This window comes from Pseudophryne corroboree, chromosome 6 (genome assembly GCF_028390025.1).
Source record: "Pseudophryne corroboree isolate aPseCor3 chromosome 6, aPseCor3.hap2, whole genome shotgun sequence".
NCBI classification, from domain to species: domain Eukaryota; kingdom Metazoa; phylum Chordata; class Amphibia; order Anura; family Myobatrachidae; genus Pseudophryne; species Pseudophryne corroboree.
Genome location: NC_086449.1, coordinates 413,863,720 through 413,880,810, shown reverse-complemented (window position 1 = coordinate 413,880,810; position 17,091 = coordinate 413,863,720). Strand labels below are relative to the sequence as shown.

General features: G+C 40.7%; 1 protein-coding gene across 2 annotated transcripts in view; it reads right to left on the bottom strand.

Moving 5' to 3' along the window:
• The window catches only part of SEMA3A (semaphorin 3A), a 334,819-nt gene that overhangs the window by 84,157 nt on the left and 233,571 nt on the right, over window positions 1-17,091 (bottom strand). For both annotated transcript variants that reach the window (XM_063926932.1, XM_063926933.1), the window contains exon 7: window positions 8,516-8,658. In XM_063926932.1, coding sequence (XP_063783002.1) covers window positions 8,516-8,658 — 143 coding nt within the window. The remainder of the gene's footprint in view (window positions 1-8,515; window positions 8,659-17,091) is intronic.

Genomic DNA, 17,091 nt, shown 5'->3' with positions numbered 1-17,091 from the left:
GCCTCTTTTTCCTGCCAGTATACGTACGGAATGTCTGACGTGCTTACTTGGATGCGGTCACTCATATAATCCTCCACCATTCTTTCAATGGTGACAGAATCATATGCAGTGACAGTAGACGACATGTCAGTAATCGTTGGCAGGTCCTTCAGTCCGGACCAGATGTCAGCACTCGCTCCAGACTGCCCTGCATCACCGCCAGCGGGTGGGCTCGGAATTCTTAGCCTTTTCCTCGCAGCCCCAGTTGCGGGAGAATGTGAAGGAGGAGCTGTTGACGGGTCTCGTTCCACTTGACTTGACAATTTTCTCACCAGCAGGTCTTTCAACCTCTGCAGACTTGTGTCTGCCGGAAAGAGAGATACAACATAGGTTTTAAATCTAGGATCAAGCACGGTGGCCAAAATGTAGTGCTCTGATTTCAACAGATTGACCACCCGTGAATCCTAGTTAAGCGAATTAAGGGCTCCATCCACAAGTCCCACATGCCTAGTAAAATCGCTCTGTTTTAGCTCCTCCTTCAATGTCTCCAGCTTCTTCTGCAAAAGCCAGATAAGGGGAATGACCTGACTCAGGCTGGCAGTGTCTGAACTGACTTCACGTGTGGCAAGTTCAAAGGGTTGCAGAACCTTGCACAACGTTGAAATCATTCTCCACTGCACTTGAGTCAGGTGCATTCCCCCTCCTTTGCCTATATCGTAGGCAGATGTATAGGCTTGAATGGCCTTTTGCCGCTCCTCCATCCTCTGAAGCATATAGAGATTTGAATTCCACCTCGTTACCACCTCTTGCTTCAGATGATGGCAGGGCAGGTTCAGGACTGTTTGCTGGTGCTCCAGTCTTCGGCACGCGGTGGCTGAATGCTGAAAGTGGCCCACAATTCTTCGGGCCACCGACAGCATCTCTTGCACGCCCCTGTTGCTTTTTAAATAATTCTGCACCACCAAATTCAATGTATGTGCAAAACATGGGACGTGCTGGAATTTGCCCAGATGTAATGCACGCACAATATTGGTGGCGTTGTCTGATGTCACAAATCCCCAGGAGAGTCCAATTGGGGTAAGCCATTCTGCGATGATGTTCCTCAGTTTCCGTAAGAGGTTGTCAGCTGTGTGCCTCTTATGAAAAGCGGTGATACAAATCGTAGCCTGCCTAGGAACGAGTTGGCGTTTGCGAGATGCTGCTACTGGTGCCGCCGCTGCTTTTCTTGCTGCGGGAGGCAATACATCTACCCAGTGGGCTGTCACAGTCATATAGTCCTGAGTCTTCCCTGCTCCACTTGTCCACATGTCCGTGGTCAAGTGGACATTGGGTACAACTGCATTTTTTAGGACACTGGTGACTCTTTTTCTGACGTGTGTGTACATTTTTGGTATTGCCTGCCTAGAGAAAAGGAACCTAGATGGTATTTGGTACCGGGGAAACAGTACCTCAATCAAGTCTCTAGTTCCCTGTAAATTATCGGTGGATACCGGAAACACGTTTCTCACCATCAAGGCTGCCAAGGCCTGAGTTATCCGCTTTGCAGCAGGATGACTGCTGTGATATTTCATCTTCCTCACAAAGGACTGTTGGACAGTCAATTGCTTACTGGAAGTAGTACAAGTGGTCTTCCGACTTCCCCTCTGGGATGACGATCGACTCCCAGCAGCAACAACAGCAGCGCCAGCAGCAGTAGGCGTTACACTCAAGGATGCATCGATGGAATACCAGGCAGGAGAGGACTCGTCAGACTTGCCAGTGACATGGCCTGCAGGACTATTTGCTTTCCTGTGTAAGGAGGAAATTGACACTGAGGGAGTTGGTGGTGTGGTTTGCAGGAGCTTGGTTACAAGAGGAAGGGATTTAGTGGTCAGTGGACTGCTTCCGCTGTCATCCAAAGTTTTTGAACTTGTCACTGACTTCTGATGAATGCGGTCCAGGTGACGTATAAGGGAGGATGTTCCTAGGTGGTTAACGTCCTTACCCCTACTTATTACAGCTTGACAAAGGCAACACACTGCTTGACACCAGTTGTCCGCATTTCTGTTGAAATAATTCCACACCGAAGAGGTGATTTTTTTTGCATTTTGACCAGGCATGTCAATGGCCATATTTGTCCCACGGACAACAGGTGTCTCCCCGGGTGCCTGACTTAAACAAACCACCTCACCATCAGAATCCTCCTAGTCAATTTCCTCCCCAGCGCCAGCAACACCCATATCCTCATCCTGGTGTACTTCAACAGTGACATCTTCAATTTGACTATCAGGAACTGTACTGCGGGTGCTCCTTCCAGCACTTGCAGGGGGCGTGCAAATGGTGGAAGGCGCAACCTCTTCCCATCCAGTGTTGGGAAGGTCAGGCATCGCAACCGACACAATTGGACTCTCCTTGGGGATTTGTGATTTAGAAGAACGCACAGTTCTTTGCTGTGCTTTTGCCATCTTAACTTTTTTAAGTTTTCTAGCAGGAGGATGAGTGCTTCCATCCTCAGGTGAAGCTGAACCACTAGCCTTTAACAAAGGCCAGGGCCTCAGCCGTTCCTTGCCACTCCGTGTCGTAAATGGCACATTGGCAAGTTTACGCTTCTCCTCAGACGATTTTGATTTAGATATTTGGGTCATTTTATTGAGCTTTATTTTTTTGGATTTTACATGCTCTCTACTATGACATTGGGCATCGTCCTTGGCAGACGACGTTGATGGCATTTCATCGTCTCGGCCATGACTAGTGGCAGCAGCTTCAGCACGAGGTGGAAGTGGATCTTGATCTTTCCCTATTTTACCCTCCACAGTTTTGTTCTCCATTTTTTAATGTGTGGAATTATATGCCAGTAATATATCAGTAGCAATGGCCTACTACTATATATACTGCGCACAACTGAAATGCACCACAGGTATGGATGGATAGTATACTTGACGACACAGAGGTAGGTAGAGCAGTGGCCTACTGTACCGTACTGCTATATATTATATATACCGGTAGTCAGCAAACTGTGCAAAACTGAAATGCACCACAGGTATGGATGGATAGTATTCTTGAAGACACAGAGGTAGGTAGAGCAGTGGCCTACTGTACCGTACTGCTATATATTATATATACTGGTGGTCAGCAAACTGTGCAAAACTGAAATGCACCACAGGTATGGATGAATAGTATACTTGACGACACAGAGGTAGGTAGAGCAGTGGCCTACTGTACCGTACTGCTATATATTATATATACTGGTGGTCAGCAAACTGTGCAAAACTGAAATGCACCACAGGTATGAATGGATAGTATACTTGACGACACAGTGGTAGGTAAAGGAGTGGCCTACTGTACCGTACTGCTATATATTATATATACTGGTGGTCAGCAAACTGTGCAAAACTGAAATGCACCACAGGTATGGATGGATAGTATACTTGACGACACAGAGGTAGGTAGAGCAGTGGCCTACTGTACCGTACTGCTATATATTATATATACTGGTGGTCAGCAAACTGTGCAAAACTGAAATGCACCACAGGTATGGATGGATAGTATACTTGACGACACAGAGGTAGGTAGAGCAGTGGCCTTCTGTACCGTACTGCTATATATTATATATACTGGTTTTTCAGCAAACTGTGCAAAACTGAAATACACCACAGGTATGGATGGTATAGTATACTTGACGACACAGAGGTAGAGCAGTGGACTACTGTACCGTACTTTATTTATTTATTAACAGTTCTATATATATATAGTTATACTGGTGGTCAGCAAAATTCTGCACTGTCCTCCTACTATATACTACAATGCAGCACAGATATGGAGCGTTTTTCAGGCAGAGAATGTATAATACTGGTGGTCACTGGTCAGCAAAACTCTGCACTGTCCTCCTACTATATAATACTGCTGGTCCCCAGTCCCCACAATAAAGCAATTAGCACACTGAGCACAGATATTTGCAGCACACTGAGCACAGATATGGAGAGTTTTTCAGGCAGAGAACGTAGATATTTGCACTTGCAGCACACTGAGCACAGATATTTGCAGCACACTGAGCACAGATATTTGCAGCACACTGAGCACAGATATTTTCAGCCCACTGAACATAGAAACTGAGAGGACGCCAGCCACGTCCTCTCACGACCATCTCCAATGCACGAGTGAAAAATGGCGGCGACGCGCGGCTCCTTATATAGAATACGAATCTTGCGAGAATCCGACCGCGGGATGATGACGTTCGGGCGCGCTCGGGTTAACCGAGCAAGGCGGGAGGATCCGAGTTGCTCGGACCCGTGGAAAAAAGGTGAAGTTCGGGCGGGTTCGGATCCCGAGGACCCCGAACCCGCTCATCACTAATTCACAGCCAGTGAAAAGACTGAAAGCTACAATGAATCCGGTCATCTGAGTTGCTCTTATTAGCAATAAGGATGTTAACACATATGTTAATACTGATGAATATTCATATCTGCACAAAAGATTGGCAGCTTTATGCAGACATGAAAATAGTGACAAAGAACAAACTATGGAGGTCATTCCGAGTTGTTCGCTCTGTATTTTTTTCTCGCAATGGAGCGATTAGTCGCTAATGCGCATGCGCAATGCCCGCAGTGCGACTGCGCCAAGTAAATTTGCTATGCAGTTAGGTATTTTACTCACGGCATTACGAGGTTTTTTCTTCGTTCTGGTGATCGTAATGTGATTGACAGGAAGTGGGTGTTTCTGGGCGGAAACTGGCCGTTTTATGGGTGTGTGCGAAAAAACGCTACCGTTTCTGGGAAAAACGCGGGAGTGGCTGGAGAAACGAGGAGTGTCTGGGCGAACGCTGGGTGTGTTTGTGACGTCAAACCAGGAACGACAAGCACTGAACTGATCGCAGATGCCGAGTAAGTGTGGAGCTACTCAGAAACTGCTAAGAAGTGTCTATTCGCAATTTTGCTAATCTTTCGTTCGTAATTTTGATAAGCTAAGATTCACTCCCAGTAAGCAGCTTGCGAGCGAACAACTCGGAATGAGGGCCTATATGCCTGTGATGTTTGGATATCAGTTTAATGTGGAATTGTGTGTTCATATTAAGACATTTAAGGAAGAGGGAATAAGGGAAGGTGTGTCAATTACTGGCCCCTGCCACCATTTGGGGCATTTTGTGTCATTAATACATTTTTGTCTGACTGTCATATACATGAACTGTTTTTTTGTTGAGCTGGGGAAAGAGTTGGTTCATTTTCTATTTATCTAAATGTTATTTTATATTTGGCAGAGCCATTAGTTTAACACAGAGGTAAAAGAAAATGCTTTGGGAGACGAGGCTAAATATATTTATAGCAGAGGGAGGAAAGCACTAAGCAGAGATTAAGGGCTGAGAGAGGATAATGTTTATGGCAGCTAAGTATTGCACCATGTCAGCCACTGATAAAGGCAGGCAAACAGTGTCTCACTAGCCAAAAAGTGTATCAATTTAACATCACTTTTTTTCCGGAAAGGATAAAGTTAATATAATAAAATGCAAGTATCTGGACAAATTACATATAAATACATTCTAAATTACAAATGGTTCTTATTCTATTAAAAATAACAATGCAATCTGCCAAAATACATTCCCATTCATTTTCACAAGTGTTTGTTTTGTGGCTGCAAATGGAAATAATATAATAATGTGACATTTTTTATGATCATTTAAGAAAATAAAAGTAAGTGTAACCATATGTTTCTGTGAGCACGTATATGTTGGAATTAAAAATTGTTGCAAATTTTACATTTATGGTGACAACTATAGCATTACATATTACAAAACACAGAGGTACACATAGGGGTCATGGTTTACAGAACAAAAGCAAACCATGCAGCATCTTAGATAGTAAGCTCTCACGAGCAGGGCCCTCTTCCCTCAATGTGCTTATCCTTTTTCTTACTTTAATAATCTTCAACTGCACCAAATCCAGCAGTCCTCTGCCACCTGATGCTTATTTCAGTGTCATCTGCAGATGTAACTATGTTTATTTACCCTGTACTTGTCCTATACTGTCATCAACTGTAAGTTGCTGTTTTCCTGTTTGATTATTTGTTTATGTACTCTGTAATTGGGCGCTGCGGAACCCTTGTGGCGCCATATAAATAAAGGAAAATAATAATAATAATAATAATAATAATAATAATCTTCTTTAAATGAACAACATGACCTACTGGTAATTGCCCAATATGGAATAGTCCCACTAAAGGCTTGAATAAGGGCCACATAAGCCTGGGGCTGAAAATAATCAAGGGCCTACTGTGAGACATGGAGGAGGTGTGGCCAATGCTGTGTGGGCGTGATTAGTGTCATGGGGAGTGTCCACCCCCTACACTATCAGCCCCAATATCTCTCTAAAAATAGAAACATTGTGAAGAAAATAGAAATATAATTAGAATACTTATGCTTTATGTCTGACCATGTGGTTAGCTGAGTGGCTGGTTATCATCATGGAACTATTTTTATGTGGATATCTGGTGCAACTGGCTTGCACGGAGTATCTTTACCACGTGAATTTACATCTTAATTACAATGCGGTGCGACAAAACAGCTTAACAAGACTGCACATATTCTTCAGATACAGATTCAGACTCTGGGGGTAATTCCGAGTTGTTTGCTCATTGCCAATTTTCGTTATGCTGCGATTTGTTGCAAACTGCGCATGCGCATGACACGCAGGGCGCATGAGCTTAGTGTAACTAAAAACTTGGCAGATTTGCTGAGGATTCTGCGGCGCTTGTCGGTCGCACTGCTGATCGGTAAATGATTGACAGGAAAGGGGCGTTTCTGGGTGGTAACTCAGCGTTTTCCCGGCGTTTGCTAAAAAGCGCAGGCGTGTCAGGGAAAAACGCGGGAGTGTCTGGAGAAACGGGGGAGTGGCTGGCCGAACGCAGGGAGTGTTTGTGACGTCAAACCAGGAACTAAACGGACTGAGCTGATCGCAATCTGTGAGTACGTCCGGAGCTACTCAGAAACTGCTAAGAATTATTTAGTAGCAGTTTTACAAATTTTTCGTTCGCTATTCTGCTATGCTAAGATATACTCCCAGAGGGCGGCGGCCTAGCGTGTGCAATGCTGCTAAAAGCAGCTAACGAGCAAACAACTTGGAATGACCCCCACAGTCACACACAGATATATAGGTGTTGCATATCCAATAAATCAGCGCAGTCTCGTCATGTGGTTTTGTCACATCACATTGCGATAAAGAAGCATGTTTGCACACAAAAACATGTATGGCGCTGCTTACTCACACCAGGCCTCTCATGCCAACTGGCGTATTAAGGTTAGGTGTATGAGGACACATATGTTAGAAATAAAAGAACAAAAGACAGGCATACACTGAAGAACAGATCACACCCCCAAATTGGTGATCAGCCTAATATAATCTTGTAGCCTTTCCAAGAGAAAATGAGTAAATCGCAGGATCATAGAAACATTGTTTACATGCCAGAAGTCAAACTTGTTTTATTAATAGAAGGTTCCACCCATAGCTATAGATTTTAAAATGAATAGGAAAGAAAAATCTTAATATTTGAAAAGAAGGGTTGCTGTAACATCCATAACCATCTTGTCTACCACAATATTATATAAAAAAAAATCTAAAGGCGCCCTATAAAGTATTTATTTACTTACTACACTTCTGATTTGTGTTATGCCATGTAAATCAGGGGCATTTCAACAAAGGAGGGGGCCAGTTTCCACCTCCAGGTGGGCCCCCTCCTCTGTATGGTGCTGCAGACTCCGACATTGTCTGCTGCACATGCGCAGGCCTTGGGAAACATGGCGCCCGGAGATCAATTTGGCTACCACGCATGAGCGGCGGTGATTTCTACCGTGAATGCAGTGCCTGATGCTGGACTCCAGAAAGGTAAGTATTAAAATGGGTGCAATGTGTTTTGTGTGCCCCCCCCCCCCCCTGGACCCAGGAGCCCGTGTGCACTGCACACTTTGCACACATTATAGAAACGCCAATTATGTATACGCTCTGATGAATAAAGAAACATAAACAAAATAATAATAATAACTACAGCACAACTGTGAGCATATACAGTAATATGATTACACCAAGTAAAACAAAATATTGAATCCAAACAAAGAAACCTAGGAAAAATCTGATGCAACATTCAGACGGTTATAACAAATTTGCTACATTTTTGTATCTGTAATAATTTTATCCTGCAGTTTCCATGAAATCCTATGTAAATCATGTGGTCAAGAAATTGTTCAACTCATCAAAATAAATGGAAGAGAAACTCTGCTTAATAATAGATTCTAAGCTTTGTGTGGAGTTTACTATGCTAAGGTCACCTGATCCACCAGTAGCTTGAAACATTCAGTGTTTACTAGTATTGCTATACCTAACTCAAGGAAGCAGAGTTGTGGTTGCAAATGGAAAAAATACATTCGGAAGAGGCATCAGCAACAGCTGTTTGTTTGAATCAGGCAGATAGGACAAGCAATGAATCACTGATAAGGACTGAATGATGCATCTGCCAACGGCTTCTGTTCATTTCTATTTATTACTCACAAACTGATTTTTCATCTTTGTTTTACCTTGCATAGTTGTCCTATTCGAGCATGTGTGGCTTTTCCATTATGTTCTCCGTCTATTACATTTTCCCGAAAGAAAAAATATACTTTATCATCTTCTGGGTTGTCATTCTCTGGAACTAGATATGCACCAATGAACCTGGGATCTAGAAAGATTAAGAACAAACTTAAAGCTCATCTAGACACACACAAGACGTATTGTTAAATAACTCACTCATAACATTTTTGCTATCAACTTATATCGATCACTATGCTACACTTTTTTAAGTAGGATATTCCAGGTAAATGTGTCTCTTAACATAAGAAACATTGACATTTAATAATAACTTACTATTTACAGTTGGTGTAATGGTTAGCATTACTGCCTCACAGCACTGAGGTCATGGGTTCAATTCCCACCATGGCCCTAACTGTGTGGAGTTTGTATATTCTCCCCGTACTTGCGTGGGTTTCCTCCGGTTACTCTGGTTTCTTCCCACAAATCAAAAATATACTGGTAGGTTAATTGGCACCCAACAAAATTAACCCTAGTGTGAATGTGTGTGCATGTACATGTGGTAGGGAACATACATTGTAAGCTCCACTGGGGCAGGACCTGATGTGAATGGACAATTATTCTCTCTGTAAAGCACTGCGGAATATGTGTGCGCTATATAAATAACTGGTAATAAATAATAAATAAATAAATTTAGTAAAATGATGGCTTGTACAGGCAAAATGTGTTTGCATTTCCATTTCATAATTTAGCACAAAGTCTTTAAAATAAAAAAATTTGTGAAGTGATAACAGCATAAAAATATTCTACGTCACCAACATCATATGTAATAAAAGGCTAACGCTGCTGCTCAGCTCTATGGGGGAATTCTAGTGTTTTGCACAGCAGCTGCTACTAGACGGTGCCTGATGGAGCAATTCAAGTGTTGCTCTATTTGGGTATGCACAGCCGACGGTGCTGACATTACTTTTATTTGTTCCATCATTTTGATAGGCTGGTAACTAGTTTAGATATTAACTGGCAAAAGTACGACCATATCAAAGGGAATAGTCAAGAAGTGATTAGGAATTATGCCATTTTTTAATTAGTCTTTGTATATGCTGAAAAATCTTTTGGGACAGAATTGTGCTTTCTGAGCTTATTAAATTCAATACTGTATTCCACAATCACATATACATGGAACCCAAATGTCAGTGAGTGCATGTCATACAGGAAGATAACTGGGCACACACTGCAAATTTCTTGTCCGCTCACTTTAACGTACATGCTTGGGAGACAAATCTGAAAACTAGATCTTCTTGGTTCATAAAGAAGAGGAAATATTGAAGAATGTACACTGAACATGTGTAAATGTCGCATCAAATCCAGCTTCCCACTTTTTTGGAATCATCTTATTAATTTCATGATTCTCCTAAAATACTATTCAGTTCATTTATGGCTTAGATTAATCATGAAGGGAAAATTAGGACATATGGAACTTTCATTTTTTTCTTAAAGACTGGCCAAGTGTCTAGAAATGTATTTTTTCAGCTGAATTGCAACTGCAAGATGTAAAACACATTACATTAGTACCGAAATGATACCTGATCTTCAACAGCTCAGAGCTGATTCACAATGTAAGTATCTGTGCTGTAGAAATTTTCAGCAAGGGACAACATTCAAATTGTGTCCTCTCTACTACATTCTATAATTTTAATAATCCACTAAACAAAATGAAATCTTGTTATTGCAAGGCTCCATATTTGTCAAGAAACATCCTCTCTGCAAATTCTGCTATCAAGCAAAATCGCAAATTTTGGTGAAATTCTAGGCACATCGATGCAAATAGAGATGAATGATGAAGCCAGAATTTAAGCCTTGTCTCATCCATTTTGTGCTACATAAATATAGCAGGATATGCCATTGTTCACTAACTTCAGGGTTCAATGTTCCATTGATCTGGTGCTCCAACAGAATGTGCTGAACATCTGACATACTCTATATTAAAGTGTCATAGAACAGGACTTGCAGTGAAATGGGGCCCCTTGATGTTGGGAGGATCCGGTCAGAAAATCGACAGTGTCTAGGTCGACAATGTTTAGGTCGACCACTTTAGGTTGACAGTCACTAGGTCGACATGGATGGAAGGTCGACAGGGTTTCTAGGTCGACATGTGCTAGGTCAACAGGTCTAAAGGTCGACATGAGTTTTTTACATTTTTTTTCTTTTTTTGAGTTTTTTCATACTTAACGATCCACGTGGACTACGATTGGAACGGTAAAGTGAGCCGAGCGAAGCGAAGGCACCATGCCCGAAGCATGGCGAGCGAAGCGAGCCATGCGAGGGGACGCGGTGCACTAATTTGGGATCCCGGTCACTCTACGAAGAAAACGACACCAAAAAAAATAAAAATCCTCATGTCGACCTTTAGACCTGTCGACCTAGCACATGTCAACCTAGAAACCCTGTCGACCTTCCATCCATGTTGACCTAGTGACTGTCGACCTATAGTGGACGACCTAAACATTGTCAACCTAGACACTGTCGATTTGATGAACCACACCCGATATTGGGCTGCAAGCTTAAATGCATTGATCAATCCATAAACCAAAACCCCATTATTTATGTATTAAGGTGAGTGAGTTTACTATGGCAAGTGCTGAGCTCTATGGTTTTTATTTATTTAGGCAATATGGTCACAGTCCACTGCACCCCAACCTTTGAATAAAGAGTGCAGGTGTGGACCCCATTACTAGGAATGGCAAGTGCAGTGAATTTCTGTATGTGTAGATAGATAGATAGATAGATAGATAGATAGATAGATAGATAGATAGATAGATAGACAGACAGACAGACAGACAGACAGAGAGGTGGCACTTGGTATAAAAAAATAGAATCACTCCTGCTTACTGCAGTATCTACATTGGTCTCCTGGCCTGGAAGTTTCCACAGAGGGCACCGGGACCACTGATATTTTGTTTATGTAAGTGCTGCCTTAAGGACTATTGTATAGATACATAGTTGAATAACCTAGAAACAAGCTGTGAAATCACTTTAGATTACTTTTACACTTATAATTCAGCCTCACTTCCAAAATGGCAAAGTTTTAGAACGTTACTGTCAGAGAACAAGAAACCTGTGCTTTTTATTTTTATGGAGGTACATCTTTAAGAAACTGTAAAAATCTACTTGCATTAAACCTGTAGGTATTTTTATCCATTTTAATTGAGAAACCTCAATATTTCCAGATAAGCATCCAGAAATGAATTAATATAAACAAGACAGACTCTACACAAGGAAAAAATAAACTTGATTTTCCAAATTGAAAAAAAAAATGCACAATCAGACTAGTAAAAACATAAACAAAACTTATTTTGACTTCAGCTATAACAGTCTATGGTTGCATTGTGAAGAGAAAAGACATTTTAATTTCTACCATCATTTTAGACTGGTAGTAAAGCAGCAATAGATGTGCCAAGCATTAAATCTAAATGGATTGGAAGAAACAAGAGTCTCATTACATGTCGTTTGGCTTTGTACCTCTCACTTGGCATCAGGTAAGCTTCCAATTTACAAATCTCCATATGTAAAGCATTTGGACACCATCCCCATTTGCTTGCAATGTAAATTTCTTGTACCCTTGACATACTACAATAGACATTGATTGATTACGAGCTAAATCTGTTGTGGTGACCAATTTGTCTTGCACACACAATACAAACTTGTTTGTAGCTACAGGTTGGCACAAAAGCAATTTGAAGCATTGTTTCTATTCATCTTTCCTGCAAAATGATGAATACAATGATGGATTTTCTTTTTCCAGAATCAGACAATCTGACTTTGTCTTGACTTTTTCTATTACACTTTTTATGACTTTGTTTGCATTGTGAAGCACTTGAGACAGGATATCTGCTATTTAAAGCATCATGACCATAAAAAAAGCTCCGAAAATCAATCTGTATTGTAACTCCCTCACTCATTGGTGTTTTACAATTCCCTGAAAACACATAAAAATGACTACTTGTGCCAAAATGACCAATGATTCATATTTCCAACAAATTCTACCACCTGGTTCATGCTTTATCTTAAATAAAACTTGGAATGTGTTCAAAATGATTCCTTTACAGGACAACTAGTAATGTAGTGGACTCACAGAGTTTATTATTTTTATTCTTATCATTATTATTATTATTATTATTATTATTAGATTATGGTCTAGAGTCTTGGAAAAAAATGACATACAATAATTTTGTGTCACTGAAATTATGCTAGGAATTTCTTACAATCCAAAGGTGTATTAAACATACAAAATACATACACATGCCAGCACTGCAATTTCTTGATTATAAAACTAGAAAGTTATAAATATAATACACAGTTCTGGTTTGAAGACTATAAACAAAAATCAATATGGTTATACATTGTGAAAAGTAAAATTATAAGTAAAATACATGAATATTAGTAGTGCAAAAGTATTAGCAAAGTAATGAACAATTATTATTAGCATCAAACATACTGATGTTTGTAGATGTCATTCAATACAAGTCACTCAATGTCACATAGATAAGTTATTTAATTCCAAGTAAAAAAATGACTCAAGACATGAAAATTTATGCTACAGTAAACTGACAAATGGGGATTGCACGGTGTCTACAAGGATCATAACCAGCTGTGTTATATGTACAACAAAAAGCATTATAGACAAAGTAAAAAAAGAAAAAAAAATTAAAAAAGTTAAAAAAAAGGATACATGTTAAAAGGTTAGTAAAGAAGTCTACACAAAACATAATAAAAACATCCTGAAAGTCATACAATCCAAGAGACATGAAAACAAAACAAAAGGCCTTGCAAACTTTACCTAACCTTTTCCCTGTGCTTACATATATAATATTAAATGAAAGAGTATTTCAGTTGTGAAAGAGTTGTCTCTTCTCTCAGTAAAATAGATAACAAGTTATACATAAGTACATTTGTGCCGCATAAAAACGAGATATAAGATTTATAGGTCTTCGTATACACACACCTTTTGCCCATATTCTGAGATGAGTGTATAATGGCCCTCATTCCGAGTCGTTCGCTCGGTAATTTTCTTCGCATCGCAGTGAAATTCCGTTTAGTACGCATGCGCAATAATCGCACTGCGACTGCGCCAAGTAATTTTACAATGAAGATAGTATTTTTACTCACGGCTTTTTCTTCGCTCCGGCGATCGTAGTGTGATTGACAGGAAATGGGTGTTACTGGGCGGAAACACAGCGTTTTAGGGGCGTGTGGATAAAAACGCTACCGTTTCCGGAAAAAACGCAGGAGTGGCTGGAGAAACGGAGGAGTGTCTGGGCGAACGCTGGGTGTGTTTATGACGTCAAACCAGGAACGACAAGCACTGAACTGATCGCAGATGCCGAGTAAGTCTGAAGCTACTCTGAAACTGCTAAGTAGTTTGTAATCGCAATATTGCGAATACATCGGTCGCAATTTTAAGAAGCTAAGATACACTCCCAGTAGGCGTAGGCTTAGCGTGAGCAACTCTGCTAAATTCGCCTTGCGAGCGATCAACTCGGAATGAGGGCCAATGTACTTGCATCCACTTGCACTTGGAGAAATGAGTAAGTGGCTTTCACATGTATGTCCAGTAGCAGTAGAGTAGGGGTGTGGAGACACAAATCACACATGCCGCTTACAGATGTAACACTAACCTATACCAAAAAAAGTATAGCGAGGCACTGTCTGGTATATAAAATATGTGTACATTTATTAATGCATTCAGTAGAGCTATTGATCTTGCATCCCACTGACTTCCTAGTGAAATGAAGGTGATGGGGATCATGATGACATAATTCTCAGTGAATCAGCAATATCATACTCCCTCTGATGTCACAATTCATGGTAATACATCATGGGTGGCGGAGCAAAATAAAATAACTTTCCCACTGTGAGCCTTACATCATACAACATGCGCAACAAGAGACTATATTAAGTTTCTATATCAAAGGAAACAGGAAAAGTAATCAGTGGTATGGAGTGTTTCTGTATATACAGTACAAGGACATATACTGAGCACTACATCCAGGGCCATGCAGTACTATTGATATCTATTAGGACACATGTCAAATGAACTGTAACTGCAAAAGAATCACTTCCAAATGTAACTGTTTGCATCAATAAGTGTTAGCTTTTACATTATAGCCCATTCAAACTATTACTTGTCAGCTCTGTATTTTCTTCATTTTATCTCTTCAACCTAAGTTCATCTCCAGTCTCCAACATATTGTATAATCTCAATGAATCTCTCTTATCAGTTCCAATACTATTGACTCCATTTCCTACATGTTACTGTTCAGTCCTGTATAAGTTTGACAACCAAATCTCAAGTCCCTATTACTTAGTGACCCAAAGTCACCCCCCCCCCCCCCTTAGTGTGGAGACTGTGACAAGCACTTTGACAGCTGCTTCTGCAGTTTCCCACGCTGTTCTACAAGAAGGAGGGAAGAGTGGAAATTAGGGGGTAGATGGAAACAATTGGTAGAATAAAGTGACAGGATAAGAGAGGATCAGGGTTGTCAAGTGTCACTTCTGTAGATAGCTCAACAAGGTCTACAAATAGGAAAATCCATTTTTAAAAATAGTCCAAGGACAAATGATAATTTAAAAACCCATCAAAAAGCAGATCCATATTTATTTACAGTTAGTATATGGTGTCTGTATGGCGCAGGGTAGTAACTACTACAGAATAAGGACAGACTTGGGTGTGTTAACAAACATTGAAAAGAGAAACATAAATACATCAATGTTATTTTGAATGTAGCCCAATTTGACTAGAGCTCCAACCTGGAAACATAGGACACTGCCCTTTCATCCAATCTCAGAGCACTTTCTTCTCATTCATAGGTAAGACATTGCTTCTGCAATACATATTTTGTGATTTCTATCCTATTTTTTTTACTTGCACTTATGGCAAATGCTATATTTGAAAAAAATATATTTAGATTGTTGTCCCATTCCATTGCTTCTTACAATAGTACTCTTCTGTAATCAACTCCAGATTTGCTTTCAAACAAGTTGCCTCTTAATTATTTTTTCCTGTTAATTAGCTTTCAGTCATTAGGCACTATGGACAGTAAAGGAAGGTATTAGAAGACAATGTTGCAGACAGAGGGCAAATCTGAAATGTGTTCAGAGCTGGGGGCGCAACCATTTATCTCAACATTAAAATACATGTGTGTGCTACAGTACATGCATTTTCCCTGAATGTAAAATAAAAATAACTACATACAGTAGCAAATGGATCATATGCAGCACATTACAAAGAATTATTAATTCCCAATTAGAAAGTATTGAAATTAAAGCTCAAATAGTCTGCTGAGAAACACCAAGTAAAGTATGGATAAGTAAAGCCTTCTGCTCTGTATACTTGTGTTACCAGTTTTTACCACTGTTTACCTATATTGGTTCAGTTTGTTGATCTTTATTTGCTTTCTGAACTGCTCCAATTCCTTCTAGTCACCGAGTGTTTGAATGATCTTTTCACATTGCTCCTTTTCTATACTTACCTACTCTCCCGGAACATCTGGGGTACTCCTGAATTCTTGGGGAGTCTCAGAGACTTTTGGAAGAGAAGTACAACCTCCCACATTTCTCCTACTTCAAAGTGAAATGGGTGGGATAGGGCCATGATTATGCCATTATCAGTTTACTGTATCTACAAAGTTTTGCCATGGGGTAGCAACAATCAATGGTTTAATCTATAATCTGTGCATGCATGCCAGCAAACCATTGAAGATTTTACTATCAACAATCAATGCTACCCAGTATATGGACAGCCCTAGAATTAAACTATCTTTACCCTGCCCCCTCTCTTTATGGGCCCATGATTTGTGGCATTATGCCATGAGGGGTAAGACCAAGGCACATGTGTAGCCTTGTCTCCTTTAATCTAAGCATGCATGGCAACAAACCATCAACGGTTAAACCATGAATAGTTTACCCTATTGATGAACAACCCCAGGATCATATTATCTTTAACCTGTCCGCTCTCTTCATGAAACCCTAAACTTGGGAACAAACAGGGTGGTTGTGTGGGAATCTCACTGTTTAGTTGTTATTCCTTCAAAACCACAAATTCATCCTGTGCAACTTGCATTAATTGATCATACTTCTGGACCTGCCTCTTAGTCCAAGGATACAGTAATTTATCCACATTATTTCTTCCATTTCTCCTATCCATCTCTCTTTCATTATCACAAGTAATTTAATATCGCCATTAACTTAGACAACACTGCTGCAACCATGTTCCACTCCATTGTTCAGTATCCTCTTTGGGCTTCACACAATAGACCAGAGCTCAGGGTGGTCACACATTCTTACCTTATCATTACTTCTCTCTGCTCTTTATCTCCAATTGAAATTTTGTTTGTCTGATCACTTCTGTGTAATGAGGAGGCGGCGGCGGCAGATGGGACAGCATATGACAGGGGCACAGTGAGTGCTGGGATATAATAGTGGAGGATAGCCTGCCACTACAGCTGCTGCATGTGTAGGTGCAGGTGCTGCAGGAAGTGGACACCGGCTGCGCCCACTGAGGCGGTGTGGTGGGGCGCAGGCTGGT